This window comes from Anguilla anguilla, chromosome 11 (genome assembly GCF_013347855.1).
Source record: "Anguilla anguilla isolate fAngAng1 chromosome 11, fAngAng1.pri, whole genome shotgun sequence".
NCBI lineage: Eukaryota > Metazoa > Chordata > Actinopteri > Anguilliformes > Anguillidae > Anguilla > Anguilla anguilla.
In genome coordinates, this window is record NC_049211.1 from 37,118,953 (window position 1) to 37,146,324 (window position 27,372).

A 27,372-nucleotide genomic window follows, 5' to 3' on the forward strand; every position below is an offset into this window, starting at 1 on the left:
GAAAACCTATAGGACAGTAGATCTCCAGGAACATGATTGGCCTGTCTGATCTAAGGAAATATATGTACAACTCCAGTCAACCTGAATAAATTAAGTTACTGAGTCAGTAACTGGGATCTAACAAAAACTGACAAAACAAGTTCAGCAATCGCCAGATCTCACCACACTGAGTTTGTGAACAGAGTATCAACAATAGTGAGTTTTAAACAAATACTGATTGAATACTGGTCAGATGCGTGCTGAACAGGATAGTACACCACAGATCAGACAAAAGCCTAACACCATGTCTACATTACACCAGGACAGAAGAGCATAAACAATTTAGGATTTTATGCCAAGTTCCACTTTTTCCTTTATTCATAAAGATTCTCATTGAGATCAAAATCTTACCCCTCACATTTTTAGGATTTTAGGGACTGGAAAAATAACCCAATTTCTTTACCAAATTCTTGTATCTGACCGCACCAGGGGCCTCATTTACAGAACGGACGTACGATCAATTTTGATCTTAAGTATGACTTACGCAGAAAATCACGTTTAAGTAGTTATTTATAAAACCTTACTTTGACGTGGAAATGATCTTATCTCTACTCAAAGTCTAGGCTTGATGCAAGTGATTTTCCTGCTTGTTATGTAGGGGTATTGCAGTTTGGGACGCATATGCGTCCAAGCCTGTGGTGAATTTTGCATTAGCTTTATGAACAATTTGATAGGAACGATCAATTAAAGGTGAGGAATTAATTGCCAGACGCAAGGTGTTTTGAATTATATTTTGAGTTGCAACCACATGAATCGCAATTTAGAGCAGGCTATTTGCATTAATGAGCAAGTGTACCTAATAGTGGCCACTGAGAGTGTACACACAACCACCACACAGGAGCAAGATTTCTCACACACGTGCAGTAACAGCACACAGGAGCATGATTTCTCACGCTCGCACACACAGGGATATGATCTCTCACACACACACACACACACAGTAACAGCACACAGGGGCGTGGTTTCTCACACACACACACACACACACACACAGGGACATGATCTCACACACACAATAACAGCACACAGGGGCGTGGTTTCTCACACACACACACACACACACAGGGACATGATCTCTCACACACACAGTAACAGCACACAGGGGCGTGGTTTCTCACACACACACACACAGGGACATGATCTCTCACACACACAATAACAGCACACAGGGGCGTGACGGTTTATTACTGAAACGTTTATTAAACGTTGCCCTGGTTACAGCAGAGCCTATGCAGCGTGCAGGGCCCTCCAGCGGGCCAGCGGCCCACGGTTGGGGATGTACTTCACCCCGCAGCCGTCCGGGATCAGCCGCTTCTCCTGCATCATGTCGTCGAAGTCGGTGGCGTTGAACTTGGTGAAGCCGTACTTCTTGGAGATGTGGATCTGAGGGGGCGGGGCAAGAGAGGGTCACGTTCGCGTCACTCTAAAAACATGCGCCAAATTCAGGGCCGACGGCTACGTGGAACACGGTTTACAAACCAAACCAGTTACAACCCGGCAAAGGATTCACACACCGGCTTGAGCCGGTTTAAACCGGTGAACTACCAGGCTGCAGAAAGTCCTGGTGACTTTGTACGTGACTAGCGAACTAGCAAAATAATTGGAGATATTTTCACCGGTATCAATCTGCACCTTAGAAGTAACGATACACACGCACCAGTGGCTACCGAAATATTAATGAAATGTCTCAGAGGTCCCTTAGAGCACGCCGCACTGCCCAGCCACGCGCATACACAACCAGAGACGTCACTGTCAGCAGCCATTGCACACCAGGGCAGTACAGCGCCCCCGCCTGGTCAGCTTATTGGACTGCACGCGCTCAGATAACCGCAGTAGAAGCTGAAAGCTGGCTTGTTGGCCAATAGGCACGCAATACGATTCCCTGCCCCCAAGCGCGCGGCCAGAACGGGGCCTGCCGACCCTGCGCGGGGCGGGGACAGCGGGAATGGACCGACGGGGGGGGCCGTACCTTCTGACGGCCGGGGAACTTGAACTTGGCTCGGCGCAGAGCCTCCACCACGTGCTCCTTGTTCTGGGCCTTGGTGCGCACGGACATGATCACCTGGCCGATGTGGACGCGCGCCACGGTGCCCTGGGGCTTCCCGAAAGCGCCGCGCATCCCCGTCTGGAGCCTGCAAGGGGGAGAGAGCACAGGGGGCGGGGCCACGCGTCGCCTCATTTACATACATACGGTTGCTGGGATACCCCTGTGACGTCACAACAGGTGGCAGGAGTAAAGCACAGCATGTGATGTCATACCCTGTGAGGTCACAAGTTCAACATAGCCTACACCCACTGGCTCTTAACTTTATGTCGGGACCCAAATTTGAAACGCAGTACCTTTCAGGGACCTCTCAAAGAGAACAGCCTAGTGGACTACAGACTCATTCCGGGACCCACCCTGTTACACGGTCCCAACCCATAGTGTAAGAAATGGTGGCCTAACACCATTCAATGTTCTGTGGAGGGGGGAGATTCGGGAAACAACTTTGTCCACATGTTCTAATTTTCCCCAAAATGGGAAAGTCCAGTCGTGAAGTCAAGCCAGCCCCACTGCTGCAGCGGGGGGTCGGAATCGGCGTGCCGGGGGAAACTGACCTATCAGCCCCAGCGCAGGACAACATCTTGTTGATGCGGATGACGTGGAAGGGGTGCAGCCGCACGCGGATGTGGAAGCCGTCCTTCCCGCACGTCTTCACCATGTACTTGTTGGCGCAAATACGAGCGGCCTCCAGGGCTGCAGAGAGAGAGTGTCACATGACTGTGGCCCCTCCCCCAAATCACAACACCCCACCCCCCCACTGAACAGAGCCCACAGAAACTGAGGTCCCAAATGACTCCTGCAGTCCAGACGAATTAAATACGAAGATCTCACTGGCATGCACGAGGGGCAGGACGCACAAACATCAGCACGCTGCCCAGATTGGAAATGTCTCAGAGGTCCCTTAGAGCACGCCGCACTGCCCAGCCACGCGCATACACAACCAGAGACGTCACTGTCAGCAGCCATTGCACACCAGGGCAGTACAGCGCCCCCGCCTGGTCAGCTTATTGGACTGCACGCGCTCAGATAAACAAGGGGGGGGGGGGGGACGCAAAGCACTCCACCGAAATAGGGGGGGGGGGGGGGGGGCCTCACCTTCGGAGGACAGCTGCTCGTACTCGTCAGACACCATGTGACCGCATAGCGGGAACTCGTCCACCTTGGCCTTCTTCCTGCCCAGGTCGAAGATCCTGATCTTGGGGTCTGGAACACGGAGAGCGGAAAAACACGAGTCGGCATTTTACCCCACTGCCTGTAGACCTCAGGGAGGCTGTAATGAAGAACAGCCAGCCATCCCGCTAGTGATGTCCCAAACTAACACACAGAGCCAGGAGACTCCTCACACTTAACTGCATTACACAGACACATCATTTAGCGGCAGTATAACACATTGGGCAAGGAACCGGGCTTGTAGCCGAAAGGTCAAAGGTTCGATTCCTGGATAGGACACCGCCGTTGTACCCTTGAGCAAGGTACTTGACCATCAGTATATATCCAGCTGTATAAATGGATGTTATGTAAAAAGTTGTGTAAGTCGCTCTGGATAAGAGCGTCTGCTAAATGCCTGTAATTTAGAGTTTTCCCTCAGTGTGACACATAGCACGTGTGGGTCTAAGGCCAGCACTGGAGCAGTGGTTCCCTGCAGCGCTCCACAGGAGGGGCGGGGTTCATATGGACTCAGGGCTCATTCCAATCGCTTATTTTATCAGTCCCAGAATCCTCGGTCCCCGCCGGACCTGGAAACTGAGCGCGGGCCGCCGTCTTTAAGGACATTCCAACCCACTAAAAAATGCTCCTTGGAGGAGCGAGGAGGCTTCTGGAGGATGCTTCAGCAAGGACACACGAACGCATCCTTCGCGCAAGCTTTTCAGAATGCAGGTCGGATAAATGACCGACCTGTGGATCCGCCTCTCCACGTATGACATCTGTAACGGACGTGGCTTCAAACTGACACCTGACTGAGCAAGGATGTTCCATTTGACTAATACATGTTGCCTAGATACCTCCGTTCTCGCGTCCTCTGCTGGGAGGAGTTGAGGAGTGAGGAAAGGACGCGAGGAAGAGACGTAAGGGGGGGGGGGGAATGAGCGACTGGAGCAAGCACTTACACTTCATACAGCCCTATTCGAATGCAGGCTGGGAAGATTAGACTCACCGGGCACACCACGACAGAACCTGGACTTGGGGTAAGGCTTGTTCTTACAGTATCTGTAACTGAACACAGACAGTTCTCATTAAAAGCTGCATAGTACAGACAGAAATCTACCAGCAACATCCTGGCTACTAAAGTGATAGATCTGCAGTCTTTGATTAGCTGTACCAAACGTTAGATGCAAGTGGGCTAAACACGACCGTTTTACATTTAAAAACAGACTAGTCAGTTAAACTCCAATATAGAGTGCCCAACACTTGGGACTGGAGAGCCACAGGGTCTGTAGTTCACTCGCTGCTCAGAGCTTAACTGACCAATGAAAACAGTTAATGACACTGAAGTCACCTCATCTGGTTTCTTGGCCCCAAAGTGTCTGGTTTTAAGATGAGCCCTGTGGCTCTCCATGACCAAGGTTGAGTGAGGACCCTTAATATCAACCAATTCAGATCGCCATCCATAATGGTCAGCGCTAGCATTTCCCTGTCAACTACCAGGCTGCAGAGAGTCCTGGTGACTTTGTACGTGACTAGCGAACTAGCAAAATAATTGGACTATTTTCAACGGTATCAATCTGCATCTTAAAAGTAACGATACACACGCACCAGTGGCTACCGAAATATTAATGAAATGTCTCAGAGGTCCCTTAGAGCACGTTGCACCGCCAGCCACGCGCATACACAACCAGAGACGTCACTGTCAGCAGCCATTGCACACCAGAGCAGTACAACACCCCGTCTGGTCAGCTTATTGGACTGCACGTGTTCAGAAATGCAGAATATAAGGTCTATGTTGACACGAATAGAGACGTAAGGCCGGAGAAGAAGCACACTGCCGCCGGTAAGATTTAGCCCCTTCAGTTCGTACACAAAGTGATCCCGACCCAGTTGTACACTAATATCTAACCATCACCACAGAAGCCCCAGAAAAATTGCTAAAATACTGCCAAAGAGGTTGTTCGAAATAGCCGGTGTAGGCGTAAAACCTGCTAATACACCGGACATTCCCTAACCAGTAATGACGCAAACCACCTGTATTACAGCTAACGTCGCATAAGTCTTCAGGTAAGTTAGCAAGCTTCGCCTTGTAATCACTCTTACTCTTTAACGTTCACTTACCCTATTAGGCCTACGTTAACTACGGATAGCCTAGCTACCTAACGTCAAACGTTAACGGGATTGATAGCTAGTAATCTGAGAAATTTTAAACATATACATTTATTTATTATTTTAGTATCATCACCAAGTTACTTCCTGTTACAATAGATTGACACTTATACTGCATCGATTTTACATACAAATGGTACTGCACATGGTCCTGTGGAAAGAACACTTGCTGGCGTGCTGGCGGCCATTTTCAGACCTTGCTAACTTGCTCCAGCAACACCCAGGCAAAATGACTTACCAACGCGCTGGTCGGCGCCCCATGGTTGAAATCTATAACAACACACAAATGGAAACGTTAAGTGACAAAATGTGAAAATCTGTATGTATTAAACTAACAATTTCTGGTATAAAATCTGACTTCCCAGCGGAGCACCAACAGCGGCATTCCGCACACGCACTCACCTAATGGTAGAAAGAGAACGAACGCTGCTTCCGCTGCGTTACGTCACTTCCTCTGATCTCAAATACCGAAAATGTAACGGAATTATATTCATTATGTGTTTATTTGTCTTTCGTTTGTTATGTTAACAATGTGATAGAAAACGTACAATTAAAATGTATGTACTTTTATTTGGAAAGACTCTTAATGAGAGTGAGTACATTTTCTCTTCACGCACAAATATACTTGCAGTTGATTGGTCCACACGTGTGGCATTATAATTCCAGTCACTTGCCGAGTGAAAAGCGATCCCTGTTGTGATTAGCGGTTATGATCAGGCTGGAGTTAACTTCCTCGATAATCATACTCTTAATAACATCTTTAAAGTTAATTGACTGACACATTATATGGAAAACCGAAGAGACTAAAGCTAAGAAAATTTGCACTTTGTTTCAAAGATATGTTTCTGTTTCTAATGTTATCTGGTATTGGAATGAACTTTTTCTCCAACAACTAGGTAAAACATTAGTCTTACAATATAATTCATAAATGTTACCCCACTAAATGTTTCCTTGGAGAATTTAAGAGCTTTGACAATACCAGTTGTGCCTTCTGTGAGGATGTGTGTGGTTTCACCTTTAGAAATTTAATTTCTGACTGGGAATAATTTTACACTTGATTTTTGGAATTCACGACTATTGTAAAGATACTACTTTTAAATTCATCCTTTTAGCCTACAGGGCAAATATATTTTTACACAAGTGTAAGTTTACGAATCAAAATCCGTGCCTTGTGTCTTTAACTCCATGGCCTCTTATATATGAAGGCTAATCTCCTCATCATATAACAAAAAAGCTGCATAAAAGACATAGCTATTTATTCTGTTAACAGAATATTTTTGTGTAAATATATTTGAGCCTCTTTCCGTTTTTTAAATTTTTTTCTCCCCCTGGCTGTGCTGAATGTTTACCGCATGTTCATCTGTAATATGAGCATTATGTCGATAAAGTTTTTTGAAAAGTGAAAAACAACCCAATATGCCAAAGTGTCAAAGTTTGACTAAAGTGATGGGTGCAATAGAGTTCTGTGGGGGTGTTGTTTCCTGACTGGTCCCTTATGTATCCAGCGGAAAAGAGGGATTCTGATTAAAGAAAATCAGAATTGTTCCATCTGCATCTTAGTTTGTACAATTTCCTGTCACGCATGTCTTGAAAACAAATAATTTTGTTTTGTTTTTGCTAGCAGTACAGTGCCTTGATTAAGGTAAAAAGCATATCATATATGCCGACATAAAAAGGCAAATATATCAGCACCATTAATTATACATAGCTGTATATACTGTGTATACTGGTTTTTGTTCCAACCCCAATCACAATCCCATAATTTTAACAAACTGCAAATATTTCATAATTAGGTGCTTTTCAAGTTTAGAGGGATTATTTAACCTCTTTTATGTCTGAAATATCTTTGCATTCCACAAAGAATAAAATTCCCATGTTGATATTGTGCTATATTGGCCTTATTGTGCTACACTGCAAACAAACAATTACAAAAGATGTGAGTTTTTTGATCAAATGAAAGACAAGGCAAATCAATTGGCTCCCATTGAGGTTGTTTGGCATGCGTTTCATTTCTTTCATATTTGTTCTTTAAACTTATTAACACAATGCAGGTTTGATTCATTATCATTTTCTTTGTCTTTGGATTCTTAATTATCTTCCAGATGGTTAGTTTTAGTGGCCAGGTGTCCACCCTTTCATCAATTAGGAGCCTATTGATTCACCTCTTTAATGAATCTTTAATTAGTCTTTAATTTGAAGTTTTACCTCTTTGTGCAGTTGTTTGCAATATAACACAATAAGCACAATATGACCATGGGAATGTTATTCTTTATGGCATTCATAGTTGTTTCTGACGTAATGTGGCTTAAGAGGGTTAGTAATCCCTCTAAATGTGAAAATGCCTAGTTAAGAAAGTGTAACAGCTTGTTAACATTCTGGGATTGCGACTGGTTGGAATGAATACCAGCATACACTGGGGGCTCCAGAACCGAGTTAGGGAACAACTGTACTAAACTAAAAGCCACGTAGTATACTTAAAATGCGCTTTCACATTACTTTATCAGAGTTAAACTTAAATCATGATTTAAAATACCGGAGGTCTACCAATTCAGGTATACAGTAGTTCCAGGTAAGTATAGGCCAACTTAAAATGGACCAATTTGGTTTTATAAAGTATTTTATAAAGTCAAAATAAAATAGATGCATTTAAGCATCCTTAATAAAACTTTTACTTTCCGATCTTTCATAAGGTAACCTATGTGTTTGCGGTGCGCTGGGCAGCTCGTGCCCAGTGCTGTCAGGTGCTTGTGTACCCCAAAATATCTTACTTAAATTTGCATTGCATCCGTTTTCTTAAATCTGGGTTTTTGTGCAGTGTATGGCACTGTTGATTGGTCTGCAAAGCCCTGAGACTCATTTAATTTAACTCATTTAACGATATTTCACTGCTTACTGAAGTAGACTCGTGTTACAAGTTATATTGTTTAACATGCACAGTGGGTCAGTGTATGCAGTAGAATATTAAGCGTTACAGTACATTTTTTCTCTGATATAGCATCTGTGATCCCATGGGACTTGTGGGCTGTAAACTCTCATAGTTGAGTTAACACTGAACATATTTACGTGTAGTATCCATTCTTGAGTATATTATATATTCCATTTGGAACTGCGTCTGCAGCATCTGCTACCGTGAAGCAATATACATGCATCTGTGTACATCTGCATGAGGAATTCATCTAAACCATCATCTGGGAATAAGGCCAGGGAGACCGAAGGAGAGAGGTATCACCACATGGCTAATAAACTCCTTTAACTTAAGGTACACTTATTTTGTTGCCATATTCTGTGCCAAATTGGGAGCCAAAAAAAGGACAAAACTTTTTAGAAGCAGCATATTGAAAATTATCAGTGCATGACTTAACACCTTCTGTAGCTTCTAGAAATTGTGTGTCCAGTTTTGTTGATCCCGGTTTCACACAACGCATATTTTGTCATTGTGTTCCGTGTCTAACTGGGTTCCAAAAAAAGAACAACCAGGGCAGTCGAAACCCATAATGTAACTACTGGAAAATAGAACCACTAAATGTTCCATTTCTAAATAGAAATAGATACGCAGCTGGGGGTCCTGGGAAATGCTGTGTTATCTGTGCTATTCAGCTCAAACCACGGCAATAAAAACAAGGAAGATGGCCTTGCATTGGGGAAGTAAAAACCAGAACAACAGATTTCAGCTTTTTAGTTTTGCTTTTTATTCAATGTTTTACTCAACAGTTTATCGCTGTTCTCTTCTTGCCGTAGGGGATGTTTTAATGTCTGGTGCAAAACTTCTAGAAGCTGCCAAATGTGTGATGCACTGATATGATCTCTATCGTATATAAACCTTTGTCGCTTATTTACCTAATCTGTAAAGCTACAGAAATGTTGCTAGTTACACTTTTCGTCATTCGAATTAATTCGCTTTTTCAAGTTTGTGAAGACACAAAAAAAGCATTCGATTGCAAAAAAAGACTCCATCTTTTGAAATGATTCACTTTATTTTGTTACATAAATAGTCCCGTGTTTAGTTCAGCAGAACTCCGCGAGAAGAACCTTCAATGTTGACAGAATGTTCTCTTAGGGTTCCGCACTGCATTCTACATGCTCTGAAACCAGGAAGGAAGCATCCACTCATGGGTTCTCTGCTCTAGCACTGTGCCGACTGCTCGTTTGTAGTGGGGGGGGGAAATGTTCAAAACGTGCAGCAGCAAATTAACTAACGCTGACATGCACTGATAGGCCATGCAGTGCCTGGAGAGGCGCTCATTTGAAAGTGCATGAAAGCAAGAGACGTTGAGGGGGAGGGGTGGAGGAACCAAAAACCGCACCGCGGGTGATGTCTTTTGTGTCTCTACCTAAGTGCATCAACAAAGAGCCATTTTTTTTCTCTTTCAACCATTAAAGTGCAACTGGCAACAAATCAGAAGTTTGTTTTGAGTGCTGTGTTTTTACCCTCTCTCTTTATCAGCCGTTCTGGAAGACTTCTGGGCCGGACCGTCAATCTTTTTAGCGCTTAATTTAAAAAAAAACAAATTTTCTGTGCTCCAGTTTGACAGGAAGTGACCACAAGCAGCAGCACAGGTAGGAAGCCTCTCTGTTCCTCTCACTCTGAAGAGAACGGCGCATACAGGAGACGTAGGGCGTGGAATGACTTACTTCACTAAGCAGGGCTCTGGAAGCAGCACCGAATTTGTCTATCTGTCAGATAAACAGTCTGAATGTTTACAGTAATCCAGGCTTTATCTCAGCAGGCTTCTCTGGAGGTGGTTTTTCTGTGTCAGAGTGTTTCTGGCCTGTCATCTCCAATCACGTCTATGTTGTTTACATTTTGCTGAGAGGGTAGGTATGCAGCAAATTAGCTACATTCACTGAATGAGCAATTGTACAAAATTTACTTGAACCTATTTATTGTGTGTATTTTCGCATTTTTGTTGAAAAAAAACATGGCTTTTGAAACCATAAAATGTCAAAGAGAGTGTATAAAAGAAGTTTTCTGAAATTATATGATAAACGGGTGTAATTTGACTATGCCTGTTTTTTCTTTCTTTCATTTTTCTCCTGAATTCAGAAAATGGAACACAGTTTTGCAGACTTATTAACTGATGCATTTTCAGGTAAGTTTCGCTTGCTTCTCGTCATATTTCTTTCCCCTCGTCTTGGACTAACATCAGCACGAACGCTTCTTACGTTGCGCGGAGCAGATCGCCACACTGCTCCGTGTTGAAGTCATAACATTGTTCGACGCATCAACTCGCTTATGTTGCGATACGTAACACAAACTCAAGACGGCGCTGTGTATTCTTTAAAAAGTACATTGTATGATTGTACATCTTCGGTCTGCATTATCACCTCTCCTCATAAGATAATGCAGAACAAATACATTATGCAGAGGAGTTATATTGGAATTTCAGGAATCCATCATCATGATCCAGACTTGCTGCAGATACTTAACGGTCTTTATCAAGATGTGCACGTGGTCCGGGCCCCGCATTCCCGCAAATCGATTTCATTCTGGAAAGATATGGAACTGTATGGCTATATTTACGAGCAACTGCAAAGGCAGTACTCTCGCAAACAACATTAAAGTCAGCATTTTTTTTTTTTGTGTGTGTTACGGGCGCTTGGATTTTGTACTTCTGCTGTCACGTAGAGCGGAGGAGGGTGTTTCAAGTTGAGTACAATTCACTGGTTAAGGTTCTTAGCTGCTGCAGCTGCAGCTCTCTCCTGCATTAGACCTACAATGTGACAGGAATTCCTATGCTTTCCGTTTCAAGGCCTAATTTCAAGAAGACAATGTTGTTAAAAGGGAGAAGTATTTGTGTTACATGAATCATGCTGTGGTCCGAACTGACATTCTCTAACACCGGGGAAAATATTTAACGTGCATTTGTACATTTATATTAAATGGATGGACAATTTTGCATAGGGAACATAATTATTAAACAATGTTTGTTTCAAGTATTTATCAGCAAAGATTTCCTTAACTCAGTGAACCAAAACAAAACTTGATGCCAGTCTGAGTCATGGCCACTTTTAATTTCATTTTCCAAATAAAGACCTTGAAACGGGTTAAACCTCACATATTACCATGCTTAGGTCATCATGGGTTGGTAGTCAGTAGTTTTGTGTTATGTCTGGCCTTTTTATAGAGAAGAAACGTTTTTAAAGATTGTATCCTGACCACCTTTAATGTGCACAAGCTGGGGCCAGAATTTTTATGAAGGAATTAATTTATGTGCAAGTTCTATTTTTAATTCATTCAGTTATTCAGTTTTTGATCCGTTCACATTACTGGCATTGAGTAGACACTTTTAACAAGATCAACTTACACAACTTAGCATTTTTACATAGTATCCATTTATACAGCTGGATACATGCATAGACAGTTATGGTTAAATAGGGTACAATGCCAGTGTCCTTCCTGAGATTCAAACCTGCAACCTTTAGGTTGCAAGCCCGGTCCCCTAACTATCCACCCATCCATCAATTCTCTATACCCGATTATTCCTGGTCAGGGTCGAGGGGGTGCTGGAGCCTATCTCAATGTACATTGGTTGAGAGGCAGGAAGTCCCCTAACCATTTTATTAAAATTCATTATACTACACTGGGGGAAATCATAAAAGTACCACAAAAATTACTTTCAGTCTGATCCAAAGTCCAAAAATGGCGAAGATAATATGCCCCACCAGCATGAATACACAATGGAAAGAAAGACTGTATACTTTTGAAAGATATTCACTCACAGAGTGAGCTTCACTGAAGGTAGATGATAACATCACACACAATCTAAAAATAACACACTCCATAGAAGCCTCCGTAGAATTACTCTTCTCATGACTCTTTGTGTATTCAGGAACAGTGAAAAAAGGTGCTGCGTGTGTTTCTGAAAAAAAATCTGGATAACAAAAATGAACCCAACACTGAATCATTCACTTCCTGTTGTCTCTTTTCATGTCTCGGTGTTTATTCTCTCTTCAGCTGTAACCATAGCAATTTACCAAAAGCACACGTAGAAAACATAAACATGAGGCTCTTGACGTGAAGTGTTTTAGGCTATAGTATTTTGTCATTGCAGTTGAAATGCAATATCATAACATGTCTTTTCTATTTTTCTGAATTGTTTCATAAAGATTTAGATTTCCCTTATTCAGTTGGTCGTTGATGTTACATAGTTTCACTATTACACAATGCACCTGTTTGTACAAAGCAGGGCACAGACTTCAAAACCAAAGTGGAGGGTTAAAAAAAAAAAAAAAAATTTTTTTGTTTTTCCAGATGTGTCTCTACCATGTTATCAGGAGGGAGAACTGGACTTTGAGTCTCTGAATCTGCAGGAGGATGATGGGAATGGGAACAGCACTGAGGAGTTTGAGCGGCTGCCAGCACTCACTGAGGTAGATGAGGATGATGACCCAGAGGAGGACGAAGACACAAGGTGTGTGTCCGTGGGCACGTCAGAGAAGGAACCACGCTGCAGCAGGTCTGGGTTTCCTCAGGGCGGGGACTGGGGTGACATCGTTGACCTCCGGGAACAGGAAGCGGAGGACAAGTACAAGATTGGTGCTGAGGACGAGGCTTTAGTAGATGACGAGGATGCAGGAGAATTGAGCTCCTCGCCTGACACGTCAGAGATGATCGGTTTGAGAAGAGGATGTTTGGAAGGCGATCAGCCAGGGAGTGGAGAGACTGCAGGAAGTGGGGAACGAACCCGAGACCTGGGGAAGGAGAATGAGTCGTCAGCCCAATGGGCAGTGGAATGCCCTCGAGGAGATGGTCCACTCTCAGAATCGGATTCAGGGGGCGAGGAAGAGGAAGAGGTTCTGATAGGCCTGACGGATGGAAGGAGTTTGTCTGAACTCCCTTCATTCAAAAAAGAGGCAGGAGAAGAGGAATGCCTAGGCTACGGAAATACAGATTCAGACACAGATTCAGATGGAGAAGCAGATGCAGACGTAGACGCTGTGGCAGACAGAGACATGGTGACAGACATGGTGACAGACATGGCTCCGGGTGCAGAGGAGGCTGCAGGTTCGGCTACAGGTTCGGCTGCAGGTTCGGCTGCGGACGCAGACGCTGACGAGCGGGTCGGCGGGTTCACAGAAGAGCGCTGTCACTCGGCGAGGGAGGAATCGCTGGAGGACTTCCTGCAGGTCCCCACAGACTCCTTCAGTGGCGAGCTGAAGGAGTTCTCGGAGGCAGACTGTCGGTCCATCGGAGAGGGGTACGCGGAATACCCATCTGACGAGGAGGAGGAGCGCAAGGACGAAGAGGAGAAGTCCGGGAGGGGGTCGGGGCAGCTCTCGGGGACCTGGATCCCCCAAACCGGAGCAGAACTGTCTGAGTGGGAGCTGATGGAGGGAGGGGCCGAGGAAGGAGAGGGCTTACAGGGAGCGGGAGAGGAGGACGGGAGGAAAGGAGAGGGCTCGGAGAGAGGAAGAGAGGAGGACGGGAGGAAAGGAGGCCATGAAGAGAGGGATGATGTGGGTTTGGATCAAGAGGAGGAAATGGAGGTTTCCGATTCTTCTGAGGGAGATGCTGAAGTGCAGAATAATAGCAGCAAGCCTGGGTTGGAGGGTGCTCATGGGAAAAGTAGTCTGAACTGGATGGAAGATCTGGGGACTGACGCAGGTTACCCTTTCAGTGAAGGAAAGGCAGACGATGACGGCTATGATGAAATTACACGCGAAATGAAATGGACTGGAGAAGAGTGGGACTCTGGGAGAGAAGATGATGTCAGACAGGAGGAGTCATCTTCTGATGAAGAGGGCTTCATTCACAGCATCACACCAGTGCAGAGCAGTAAGGATGGAGAGAAAGCTCTGTCTGTCCTCACACTGGATCAGACCAGTAAGGGTGAAGAGAAAGCTCTCTCTGTCCTCACACTGGATCAGACCAGTAAGGGTGAAGAGAAAGCTCTATCTGTCCTCACACTGGATCAGACCAGTAAGGGTGAAGAGAAAGCATTTTCTGTTCTCGCACCGGGGCCTGTCGATGAAGAGGATGTCTGCCTTGTGGAAAATGAGAAAGGAAGGGTGGATGGAGGCTCTGGAGCGAGTAGTGCAGGTTGCCCTGGCGATGTTTGGGGAGGCTGGGTTCCAGGACTGGCCCCTCTGTCCCCTTCAGCCTCAGACTGCAGCAGTAGCTCCAGCGATTCAGAGCCCTCGCCTCCCTGCACTGGGCATCCTCCAACCCCCAGGGGCCCGAGCACTGGACCCCTGCAGGCAGGGTCACAGTCACAGGCAGGGGGCGCCACCGAGCTCCCCTCAGCCGCTCATGCTCACAGAGTCCCCAGGCCAGAGGCAGCAGAGTTTGCCAACGAGGAAGAGGTGGAGGACGAGGAGGACGAGGAGGACGAGGACGAGGAGGGTGAGGGGAACTGGGAGCAAGAGAAAGCGAGGATTCAGGCATTCTACCGCTACTATGATGATGAAGAGGAAGACTACGACGCGAGGCGAGGGGGTGAGTAGTGCGCGACGTTAGGAAGCCGCTTTCAGAGGAAGAGCGTGACTGTGAAAGTGAATATTCAGCCCTGTGGTGCAGAACTCCAGGACAGGAAGTCAGAACGGCCGGCTGAGCCGAGCCTGTCACTCAAACTGAGAAGGAGGAAGAATGACAGACGGAAGGGTGCTGAGAGTGGGACAGGAATGGAGAGAGGGGAGGGAGAGAAACAAGGAGAGAGGGAAGAAGGAGAAAGGGAAAATAATAGATTTATTAAGCTCTGGGTCATTTTTCTAGTCCTCTGTTTCTCTGACAGTGTTTACGTTTGTGAAGCTGCTTGAGATTCTTTTAGACTGTGTGTTTACACTCTCATTCTCTCAGCCAACGCACTGTATCTCGGCAACCAGGAGAAACACACACGCAAATGCATACAAATAAAAGAGTATATGTATAAATGCAGGCCCATATAAAAAAACACATATACACATATGCATCTACGCACCTTCCAAAACATGTACATATGCACTCTCAGCCAGGTTTTCATACACATGCTTGGAAAGGAAAATTCTGTTTCAAATGTACATACACTCACACACAGATACATACACTTGCATAGTAGCTGCTGCTTGTGCAAGTTGCATCAGCTAATGGGGATCCAACTAAACAAACAAACAAATGCAAGGTTCTACACTGCAAGATTATGCACGGCCAGGTTCTGCACTACAAGATTATGCACTGCAAGTTCTGCACTGCAAGGTTCTGTACAGCTAGGTTCTGTACTACAAGACTGCACTGCAAGTTTCTGTACGTTAAGGTTCTACACTGCAAGTTATGCACTGCCAGGTTCTGCACTGAAATGCCCTGTACTTCAAGATTCTGTACTGCAAGGTTCTGCAGTGCAAGATTCTGTACTGCAACTATGCACTTCCAGTTTCTACAGTGCCAGGTTCTGTACTGCGAGATTCTGTACTGCAAGACTCTGCACTGCAAGGTTCTGCACTGTAATGCTCTGTACTGCAAGATCCTGTACTACAAGATTCTGTGCTGCGAGGTTCTGCAGTGCCAGGTTCTATACTGCAAGGTTCTGCACTGTAATGCTCTGCAGTGTGCTATTTCAGTCAGATCCGCAGCAGCTAGTCCTGAAAGCAACATGCTTTTGCCGAGTTTTTGAAAAACTGGTTCTGTCGTGCTCCTGAAACTCAGTGTTGCCATGGAGACGGCTGTCAACAAGCTAACGCAGCAGCCTGAGCCTCAGCACACTCTGGCCCGGGATCCAGTTTAACTGGAAAGGTTGCAAATCAGGAAATTTGTGAAAAGCTAGAGAGACAGACGCTGTTTTGAATGAGGAGGCTCTGTGGGTAATCCCATGAGCTCACGTGTCACTTCCTCGAGTGGTAGGCCCATCTTTTACCTTTTAGGGAGAGGATGAGTAAGATGGAGAGAGAATGGGGGGAAATAGAATGAGAGAGGGAGGGAGGGAGAATGAAGAAAAGAGAGAGAGAATGAGGGGAGAAGAGAGTGAGAATGAAAAGGCCAGAGTGCAAATGTCAATACAAATGCTGAATTGTTTGTACAACTTACTGCTACTATGACTTCTATTACTACTACTACTGCGGCTGCTGCTACTACTACTACAGCTTACTAATACTACTACTACAACTGAACACAACTATGTCTAATTGTGACTCACTTGATATTGCAACATGCATTGTTTTATAGTATTGTACATTTTATCATTACAGTTTCTGTTAAACCTCATATTACCACTTGCTTTACTGTAAATTATTTCTACTTGTATATATTTTATTCAAAATGCACTTTACATTTCAATGTATATTTAAACAGCTAGACAGATGTCCGGTAACTGATCGATCAGGTTCAAGTGCACGTAACTGCTGCTTGGCATACAGAAGTGAAACCTGCAACTGTTATTGTGTGTCTGATTCCTAAATCCCCTGTGCTGGATGGCCAGTCTTATTGACTCTCACTGACTGTTTCAGAAACAGTGATGTTTACGTTTATAGTGCCTCGTGAAAAAGTACTAAAATAATAAATTCCCCCCTGGCACTGAAGAACATCCAGTGCATTACCCACTGAACATCTGCAGACATACCCAGAGGTTAACCCTTTCAACGGTAAACGATAAAGCCCCCTGTTTTCTCAGGTCAGGGGCAGTCCAGCAGGAAGTAAATCCTTTGACCCTGTTTTCTCAGGTCAGGAACACTCCAGCAGGAAGCACATGGTCCGGTTCTGCCTGGACTCTCTCCCTGTCCAGCGAGACTCCGACAGGCAAGTCCCATTCACAATCTCTGACCCCTCCTCCATCCCATACCCTCACACACTTAACCACACCCTCACATACGCCCAACAATACCCTCACACACTTTATCACACCCTCACTCATGCCCAACCACACCCTCACACATGCCTAACCACACCCTCACGCACTTAACCACACTCTCATATACCCCCAACCACACCCTCACACACTTAACCCCACCTCACACACCTCAACCACACCCTCATACACCCCCAACTACACCCTCACACACCCCTAACCACACCCTCACACATGTCTAACCACACTCTCACATACCCCCAACCACACCCTCACACATGTGTAAGCACACCCTCACACACTTAACCACACTCTCACATACCCCCAACCACACCCTCACACACTTAACCACACCTCAACCACACCCTCATGCACCCCTAACCACACCCTCACACACTTAACCACACTCTCACATACCCCCAACCACACCCTCACACACCCCCAACTACACCCTCACACACCTCAACCACACCCTCATACACCCCCAACTATACCCTCACACACCCTTAACCACACCCTCACACACCCCTAACCACACCCTCATACACCCCAACTATACCCTCACACATGCCTAATCACACCCTCACACACTTAACCACACCCTCACATACTTAACCACACCTCACACACCCCCAACCACACCCTCACACAAACTTAACCACATCCTCACACGTGCCTAAGCACACCCTCACACACCTCAACCACACCCTCATACACCCCTAACCACATCCTCATACACCCCAACTATACCCTCACACATGCCTAACCACACCCTCACACCCCTAACCACACCCTCACACACTTAACCACTCCCTCAGACACTGCTAATCACACCCTCACACACTTAACCACACCTCACACACCCCCAACCAAACCCTCACACAAACTTAACCACATCCTCACACACCCCCAATGACACCCTCACACACTTATCCACACTCTCACACACTCCCAACCACACTCTCACACATGCCTAAGCACACCCTCACACACTTAAACACACCTCACACACCTCAACCACACCCTCACACACTTAACCACACCTCACACACCTCAACCACACCCTCACACACCCCCAACGACACTCTCACACACTTATCCACACCCTCACACATGGCTAACCACACCCTCACACATGACTAACCACACCCTGACACACCCCCAACGACACCCTCACACACCCCTAACGACACCCTCACACACTTAACCACACCCTCATACACCCCAACGACACCCTCACACACTGAACCACACCCCACACATGGCTAACCACACCCTGACACACGACTAACCACACCCTGACACACCCCCAATGACACCCTCACACATTTAACCACACCCTCACACACGACTAACCACACCCTGACACACCCCCAATGACACCCTCACACACCCCATACCACACCCTCCCATACGCACCGTTTTTGAGCATGTATTTTAGAAAATAGTTGGAATTTGCTTCCAAAACATGAGCATCCGAGAACATTCAAAAACAAGCAAAACAAAAGACCTCAACCAGGGTTCAGACTAGAGCCAGAGGCAGATTATTTTTTGGCTCGGTTTTTTCTGTGAAGGTTATCTGAGTTCAGACACAAGTAGGTTTACAGAAGGGATTAGATGGTCCAGGGTTAGGATATCCTGTCACTGGGGGAAACCCCCACCTCACTCTTTCTCTTTCTCTCTCTCTCCCTGTTTTCTTTCTTGCCCTCCCCCACTCTCTCCCCTCCGTCTTTTCTCGATCAGTATAAATTTCACAACTTTCAAGTTCAGATGCTTTTCTGGAAGTCAATACTATTTCCAAGCTTTAAAAACAAATAAGTGAAGTTAAGCACGATACCACAACTGACATTTTCATTACTCTTGAAAGGTATGAAATCATTTTCCAAGGAAATAAGCCATTTAAATATCTGAAATATCCATAATACAGAACAAATAACACACACTCTCATTCCATCTCTCACCGTATCTTTACTGTATTGTCTCACTGTTTGTGTTTCAGTGAACAGAACCAATTTCTTTTGTTTTGGAGAAATCTTTGGAATGTGACGGGCATGGTTTCAGACACAAGTGCTCATTGCCTTTAGTTAGAACAGACTGATGGCCAACATGCTTGGGTCTTGTGTGATGTCATCATTTATGTGTTTAATTTTTAGTGAATGAGCCCAGACAGTGTTGTGACTTTCATATGCCAGTTGACATTTTTCTCATCACTGTTTTAACAAGCTTGTGATATGCCACTGCATTCTGTGTATTCCAAAAGACTAAAAGACACACACACACATGCACACAAACTCACACACACAAACACACACACACACACACACACACACATACACACATGCACACAAACTCACACACACAAACACACACACACACACTCACAAAAACAAATACACACACAAACACACACACACACACACACACACACACACACTCACACACATACACACTGTCAGGTCTGGTGTAAATATGCAGACAAGTTTATATACTATGACAGAACCTCTCATGTTCTCCGTGGTAACCTTTCCTGTTAACAGAACAACACCTCGCAGTTTGTTATCTTAATCTCTCATGGGGTCACATCTGTGCTGAGACATTGTTTGTCCGGGGCTGATTGTTCCACATGTTGGCAGGGAATGCCACAGTCTGAATTATGTTTTTTTTGTTCACATTTCCATGTCCGTCACTGAAATGTGCACATGTGGGTGAGACACCACCTCAAATATGGTAGCAATAACAATGCCTCATCTTTAATTGAGGACAGAAAAGGACTGTTTTCTCCTCATTGCTGGTGTGATGTGTCAAATACTTCTGCTTTACTTATGAGACCTTGTCCAGATTGTGTCTTTGGTCATTTGTCGATTTCTCTACCAACGGAGTCTTATTAAGTGACAGTGTGTGTTACAGTATGCTAGTGTACTGACAGTGTGTATTAGAGTCTGTTAATATACTGACACTGTATGTTACAGTATGCTAGTGTACTGACAGTGTATGTTAGAGTCTGTTAATATACTGACACTGTGTGTTACAGTATGGTAGTGTACTGACAGTGTGTGTTGCAGTATGCTAGTGTTCTGACAGTGTGTGTTACAGTAGAGGGGAGGGTTAGGCTGCTGTCCTCTGGCTAATACTCTGGCCTGTATGTGACAGAGAGAGGCGGGGGGGGGGGGGGGTCAGACTGCTGGACATGATCTGTGTCTGTGCTGTCTTTCATCTTTCCAGCAGTGACACGGACAGGGATAGCAGCTCCTCAGGGGGTGCAGAGGACTCAGACTCCACAGTACCCAGTGCAGTACCCAGCACAGTGACCAGCGCAGTACCCAGCGCAGTACCCAGCACAGTACCCAGCGCAGTACCCAGCGCAGTACCCAGCGCAGTACCCCGCGCAGTACCCAGCGCAGTACCCAGCGCAGTACCCAGCACAGTGACCAGCGCAGTGACCAGCGCAGTGCCCAGCACAGTGACCAGCACAGTGACCAGCACAGGGACCGGTTCAGTAGCCGGTGACGTAGCCGGTGAGGTAGCCGGTGAGGTAGCCGGTGAGGTAGCCGGTGAGGTAGCCGGTGAGGTACCTGGTGCAGGGACCTGGATGCCAATGAGAACAGAGGTAGGTAGTCTTGGCCCCAGGCAGAACAACTACAATGACCACAGCAGGAATAAATCAATATGTAAACCAGTATGAATAAATGTATGTGCGTGTGTGTGTGTGCGTGCGTGCGTGCGTGATTGTGTGCGTGTGTGCGTGTGTGTATGTGTGTGTGTGTGTGTGCATGCGCGTGCGTGTGTGCGTGTGCGTTTGTGTGTTTCAGGATGGTAATAGTGAGAGCTGTCGGGAGAAGCTCTCTCTCCTTCTGCAGGAGAGTCAGGTCACACAAGCGGAGCTGAAGAAGCTGAGTGTCGAGCTGAAGGCCCAACACCAGGGAAGCAGGGTAAGGACCACACGCTAACAGACTGTAGCACAGCGTAATGCACCCTAACAGACTGTAACACACTGTAACAACGTGTAATGCACCCTAACAGACTGTAGCACAGCGTAATGCATCCTAACAGACTGTAACACACTGTAACACCGTGTAATACACGCTAACAGACTGTAGCACAGCGTAATGCACCCTAACAGACTGTAACACACTGTAACACCGTGTAATGCATGCTAACAGACTGTAGCACAGCGTAATGCACCCTAACAGACTGTAACACACTGTAACACCGTGTAATGCACGCTAACAGACTGTAACACACTTTAACACCGTGTAATGCACGCTAACAGACTGTAGCACAGGGTAATGCAACCTAACAAACTATAACACATTGCAGGACCACATAATGCACCCTAACAGACTGCAATACAATGCAGCACCACATAATACACTGTAGCACGCTGCAGCACTATAGCCCACTGTAACAGACAGACTCAAGGGATTGCAGTATCTCTCTGTGAATGCACAAATAGCACACATTTTCTGATACCCGCAGGATAAATGTGGTATTCTGCTGTAATTTTGTCCTGCAGTCTTCAGCGGGAATGCCTGCTTGTGTCCTTGGAACAGGCTGAGACATAGTGGCACACAAGCTTTGCCTTAAATGGCTTGGTCCGGGTTGCACTGAAGGCACAGGGGAGCGTCTGTAAATCCTCTCTAACTTTGGAAAGACAGAGGAAGGGAGAGGTAGCCATGGGAAGTGCATTATGGGAAGATGCATTAGGAGAAATTAGGTTCTCAGGTGTGGGTGTGATTCAGTACCTGGACAAAATGTCTGCCGCCCTCAAGTGTTGAGTGCCCGTGGGAACGTGTTTCCACACATCTGTCCTTGTGGTGGTTCCACTTCTTTTCACACTGCCTGTTCTAGGTTATGTGTTTAATGAAGTGCGGTATGTCTGTGTGCGTGTGTGTGTGTGTGTGTGTGCGTGTGTGAGTGTGTGCATGTGTGCGTGTGTGAGTGTGTGCATGTGTGTGTGTGTGAGTGTGTGTGTGAGTGTGTATGAGTGAGCATGTGTTTGAGTGCATGTGTGTGTGTGTCTGAGTGTGTGTGAGTATGTGAATGTGTGTGTGTGAGTGAATGTGTGTGTGTGTGTGTGTGTGTGTATGTGTGTGTGTGAGAGAGAGAGAGAGTGGCACTAAAGACAGCAATGTCCCTGGCGATGCCTTTACTCTCACAATCAATTTAACATTTTTGATTTTGAATGAAAAATGAAAATAATATTTTCTTACACAATGTTGACAGCCATTTTGAAGCCAGTTACTGTTGGCAGGACCTGTGCCATAACACAAAGTCCCGCCCTATATGAGTCTAACCTGCGAGGGTCAGATATTTCAGACATTGTAAGCCTGTATATTAGAGGAAGGATTGATTACTGAATGAAAGGAACCATAGCAACTGGCTGTTTATTTCAAACAGGCCCCTCCCCTTTAACCCCTAACCTCTGGTACCGTCCTCAAATCTTTGACCTGGAACCTCACTGTCATGCTCCACCCACCACTTCCTCCTCTTCCTCCTTCACTTCCTGTCCCTCCATTTCTTGTCCTCCCCCCGACTGCCACACATCTACCACTGGCTGGGGTTTCCGAATCCCAGCCAGACACGCTCCCATGAGAACGGCGACCTCACTCTCGGTACCCCATCTGTCTTCAGCCGAATTTCCTAAAGAGGACACAAGCTCCTACTGACACATGAAGGCCAGGGCAAGACAGGGAGGGAGGGAGGGAAGAGAAGAGAGGGTGGGAGGAGAGGGAGGAAAGGGAGGGACAGAAGATGAAATAAAGAAGAGAAGGGGAAAAGGGAGAGTAAAGGTATAGCAAGAGATAGCAAATGAGAACAGAGGCACGTGAGGTATGTACACACATACCCCACACGCACACGCGCGCACACACACACATACACTCACACACTACACACCACACATACTCGCACACACACACACACCCACACACATACACACACTACACATCACAGTAACACGCACATACACACACATACACAGACATACACACATACACACTTCACATCACACTAACACGCTCACACACAGACATACACACTACACATCACAGTAACACGCACATACACACACACACACATACACGCACACACACAGACATACACACATACACACTACACATCACACTAACACGCTCACACACATGCACATACACACGCGTGCACACACACACTGTTCTCAGCACTGTTTCTTTGTAGTGTTCATTCCAGTCCGCTGCTCTTCAGGACGAGCACTGTTCTCAGCGCTGTTCCTCCGTAGTGTTCATCCCAGTCCGCTGCTCTTCAGGATGAGCACTCCTCAGGGCTGTTCCTCCATAGTGATCATTCCAGTCCGCTGCTCTTCAGGATGAACACTGTTCTCAGTGCTGTTCCTCTGTAGTGTTCATTCCAATCCACTGCTCTTCAGGATGAGCACTCCTCAGGGCTGTTCCTCCCTAGTGTTCATCCCAGTCCGCTGCTCTTCAGGATGAACACTGCTCTCAGCGCTGTTCCTCTGTAGTGTTCATCCCAGTCCGCTGCTCTTCAGGATGAACACTGTTCTCAGCGCTGTTCCTCCCTAGTGTTCATTCCAATCCACTGCTCTTCAGGATGAGCACTCCTCAGGGCTGTTCCTCCATAGTGATCATTCCAGTCCGCTGCTCTTCAGGATGAACACTGTTCTCAGCGCTGTTCCTCTGTAGTGATCATTCCAGTCCGCTGCTCTTCAGGATGAACACTGTTCTCAGCGCTGTTCCTCGGTAGTGATCATTCCAGTCCGCTGCTCTTCAGGATGAACACTGTTCTCAGCGCTGTTCCTCCGTAGTGTTCATCCCAGTCCGCTGCTCTTCAGGATGAACACTGTTCTCAGCGCTGTTCCTCCGTAGTGTTCATCCCAGTCCGCTGCTCTTCAGGATGAACACTGTTCTCAGCGCTGTTCCTCTGTAGTGATCATTCCAGTCCGCTGCTCTTCAGGATGAACACTGTTCTCAGCGCTGTTCCTCCGTAGTGATCATTCCAGTCCGCTGCTCTTCAGGATGAACACTGCTCTCAGCGCTGTTCCTCTGTAGTGTTCACTCCAGTCCGCTTCTCTTCAGGATAAACACTGTTCTCAGCGTTGTTCCTCCATAGTGATCATTCCAGTCTGCTGCTCTTCAGGATGAACACTGCTCTCAGCGCTGTTCCTCCATAGTGATCATTCCAGTCTGCTGCTCTTCAGGATGAACACTGCTCTCAGCGCTGTTCCTCTGTAGTGTTTACTCCAGTCCGCTGCTCTTCAGGATGAACGCTGTTCTCAGCGCTGTTCCTCTGTAGTGTTCATCCCAGTCCGCTGCTCTTCAGGACGAGCACTCCTCAGCGCTGTTGTGGTCACTCCACAGCCCCCCATCTGCCCACACAGTATCCTGCGGAAACAGACAGCAGAGCAGACCAGAGCCGCCCCACTCCACCGCTCTCTAGGACAAACATTTCCCTTCTCTCTCTCTCTCTCTTCTGTCCTCCTTCGTCTGTCCTCTTTTCATCTACTCCATTCTCTCGTTCTCTTCTCATCCTGTTTGCATTTCCCTTCGGCTGTTTGGGTTAGCCCCGTGTCAGAGTAACTATGAGTATTCATCAAAATAACAGCGTTAAGGACATTTCCTTACTGCTCGCAAGTTCCTGTTTACCGCGGTCTGTGATTAATACGCAGCCCTCAGCCCTGCTGTCTAGCTCAGTTAAACTCTGGATCCGATCTCAACTGCAGCTTCTCTCAACCTTTTTCATACGCTCACATCTTTGTAATTTAACAACATTTTTTTTTGTGTTATTCCACCACTGGCATTCCCCCCATTTCATATCTTCTAAAATGTCTTGTAAAAAGGCATTTTTCTGCCCAGAATAATCAATCAATTAATCAATAAAAATTTGATTTGATATGAAAATCTTAATTAATGACATTCTCTATTACATTTCCTTAAGTAGCATTTGTTTTAGGGTTTGAGGGACTTCCCCTCTGTACTCTAAAGATGGCCCCAGGTAAACACCATGTTTCTCCTCTGTACTCTAAAGATGGCCCCAGGTAAACACCATGGTTCCCCTCTGTACTCTAAAGATGGCCCCAGGTAAACGCCATGTTTCCCCTCTGTACTCTAAAGATGGCCCCAGGTAAACGCCATGTTTCCCCTCTGTACTCTAAAGATGGCCTCAGGTAAACACCATGTTTCTCCTCTGTACTCTAAACATGGCCCCAGGTAAACGGAGTGTAGCACAGTGGGTAAGGAACTGGGCTTGTAACTGAAAGGTCGCAGGTTCGATTCCCAGGTAAGGACACTGCTGTTGTACCCTTGAGCAAGGTACTTAACCGGAATTGCTTCAGTATATATCCAGCTGTATAAATGGATACAATGTAAAATGCTATGTAAAAGTTGTGTAAGTCGCTCTGGATAAGAGCGTCTGCTAAATGCCTGTAATGTAATGTAAACACCATGTTTCCCCTCTGTACTCTAAAGATGGCCCCAGGTAAACACTGCTCAGCTCAGCTGTGACTCAGCACACGCGTGACCTTCCCGTGTTCTTCCCGCCTGTCCGTAGGTGCTCCGCGTGCTGAGGTCCGCCCTGAAAATGAGCCTGGTGTCTGTGCTCGGAGTCGCCATGTTCTGGTGGGCGACCGGCCAGCTGGACTGGACCGGGCCGGACTGGAACACCTGATCACACCCCCGCTCACTCTGGCCTCACGCTCTCGCGTGTCCTCAGGCAGCAGCGTGGGGACTGGGGGGAAGGGGGCTCTGTGCCAAAGATAAGAGCGTGAGAATATTAATTACGTTCGTAAGAGCACAGGTAAACCGTACGCCCATTTTGAGCCACAAACGTGGCATCACATTTTCTTGTGAGCCTGCCTTTTTCTTCCATTTATATTTTAATGTTTTCAAATCATATATTTTTATACCGTTGTATTTAAAAAAAAAAAAAAAAGAGATATATGTTTGTACTTATTGCATTTACATTTTAATAACATATTATAAAATACTTTGCAATGCCTGCTGATATAGACATATGGATGCCATTAATTTTCTGGAAATTTTGTTGCATAATAATTCATAATTCTTTAATTATTCATAATTAAGGATATAAAATGGTACCACTCTGGGGTAGGGATAGGCACAACTACTGACCATAGCTGATAGTTCTGTCACACACAAACCCACCCACCCACACACACACACACAGTGACAGACTCAAATATGCACACTCGCATACACTCACACACTTTAATATATACAGATGCACACACTCACACTCACCCACTCCAGTAGGTACACTCACACGGGCACGCTCATACATTCACATACGACACACACACACAAAATCAGACAAATACGTAAAGATTTCTTGTATACAGCGTATCTGCAGTATTTTCTAAACAACTAAACATGCGCATTTTTATTCAGAGTTAAAGCTGTCCTTTAATCTTTCCTTCACTCATTTTGCTTCTCAATATTGCTTTTTGGTGTAGTGTGTTAACACGTAGTTTGTGTCATTTATCACAGTCATGTAATGTTACGTAACTGTAGTAAAACAATGGTAAACATTTGGATAAATAAAAAATTGTATTAATCAACTAAATTATACTCAAATTCTTTTGACTTGTTTTTCGTGTGGGGCGACATAGCTCAGGAGGTAAGAGCGGTTGTCTGGCAGTCGGAGGGTTGCCGGTTCGATCCCCCGCCCTGGCATGTCGAAGTATCCCTGATCAAGACATCTAACCCTTAATTACTCCCAATGAGCTGATTGTTACCTTGCACGGCAGTCTTTCACCGTTGGTTTATGTGTGTGTGTGAATGGGTGAATGAGAGGCATCAATTGTAAAGCGCTTTAGATTAAAGCGCTATATAAATGCAGTCCATTTGTGAACATTAAACATGTGTACAGTACAGTACTCTGTGCATCATACATCTTTTTGCAAATGCAGTCTGAACATTTTAATGATGCAGTGCATCATACATCTTTGTGCAAATGCAGTCTGAACATTTTAATGATTCCCCCTGAGCCTGAATTCCAAAAATGATAACACTGATCCAGGTTATTAATTTTACAAAATTTGAATGCGTATGACACGAGAAAAGCTAACCTTCTAATTGCAGAAATATCCTTGTGTTTAAAGAACTACGTATTGCAAATTATTGATCGAGAGTAGACTGCACATGCACACAATGTGTTTTTTTGGGGAGGGGGGGCGTGTAAATAAAACATTGTAAAGAAAGAAAAAAGAAA

The 27,372-nt window shown here is 45.8% G+C and overlaps 2 protein-coding genes and 3 non-coding genes across 12 annotated transcripts; 1 reads left to right on the plus strand and 4 right to left on the minus strand.

The window, feature by feature from the left end:
* Positions 1-1,217: 1,217 nt before the first annotated feature.
* Positions 1,218-5,819, minus strand: rpl10 (ribosomal protein L10). Its single transcript, XM_035382377.1, has 7 exons — positions 5,801-5,819; positions 5,637-5,668; positions 4,239-4,297; positions 3,179-3,286; positions 2,638-2,776; positions 2,009-2,171; positions 1,218-1,422 (listed from the first exon to the last, which is right to left on the minus strand). Exons 2-7 carry the CDS (start codon positions 5,657-5,659, stop codon positions 1,267-1,269), a joined length of 648 nt encoding a protein of 215 aa, XP_035238268.1. The 5' UTR covers positions 5,660-5,668; positions 5,801-5,819; the 3' UTR covers positions 1,218-1,266.
* Positions 1,720-1,854, minus strand: LOC118208735. The gene has a single exon (XR_004761633.1). It is a non-coding gene; the product is annotated as a small nucleolar RNA SNORA70 (small nucleolar RNA).
* LOC118208737 lies at positions 2,967-3,101 on the minus strand. The gene has a single exon (XR_004761634.1). It is a non-coding gene; the product is annotated as a small nucleolar RNA SNORA70 (small nucleolar RNA).
* LOC118208734 lies at positions 4,861-4,993 on the minus strand. The gene has a single exon (XR_004761632.1). It is a non-coding gene; the product is annotated as a small nucleolar RNA SNORA70 (small nucleolar RNA).
* Positions 5,820-7,948: 2,129 nt separating the features above from the next.
* Positions 7,949-26,724, plus strand: LOC118208085 (serine-aspartate repeat-containing protein F-like). 8 transcript variants are annotated; one of them, XM_035382371.1, is made up of 9 exons: positions 7,949-7,967; positions 9,843-9,955; positions 10,123-10,213; positions 10,443-10,488; positions 12,651-14,834; positions 17,027-17,102; positions 20,374-20,758; positions 20,961-21,080; positions 25,693-26,724. In XM_035382371.1, exons 4-9 carry the CDS (start codon positions 10,446-10,448, stop codon positions 25,807-25,809), a joined length of 2,925 nt encoding a protein of 974 aa, XP_035238262.1. In that variant the 5' UTR covers positions 7,949-7,967; positions 9,843-9,955; positions 10,123-10,213; positions 10,443-10,445; the 3' UTR covers positions 25,810-26,724. The 8 variants fall into 8 exon arrangements, with proteins under 8 accessions (XP_035238262.1, XP_035238261.1, XP_035238260.1 ...); XM_035382370.1 differs by lacking the exon at positions 7,949-7,967 and adding an exon at positions 8,543-8,620; XM_035382369.1 differs by lacking the exon at positions 7,949-7,967 and adding an exon at positions 8,640-8,657.
* Positions 26,725-27,372: the final 648 nt, after the last annotated feature.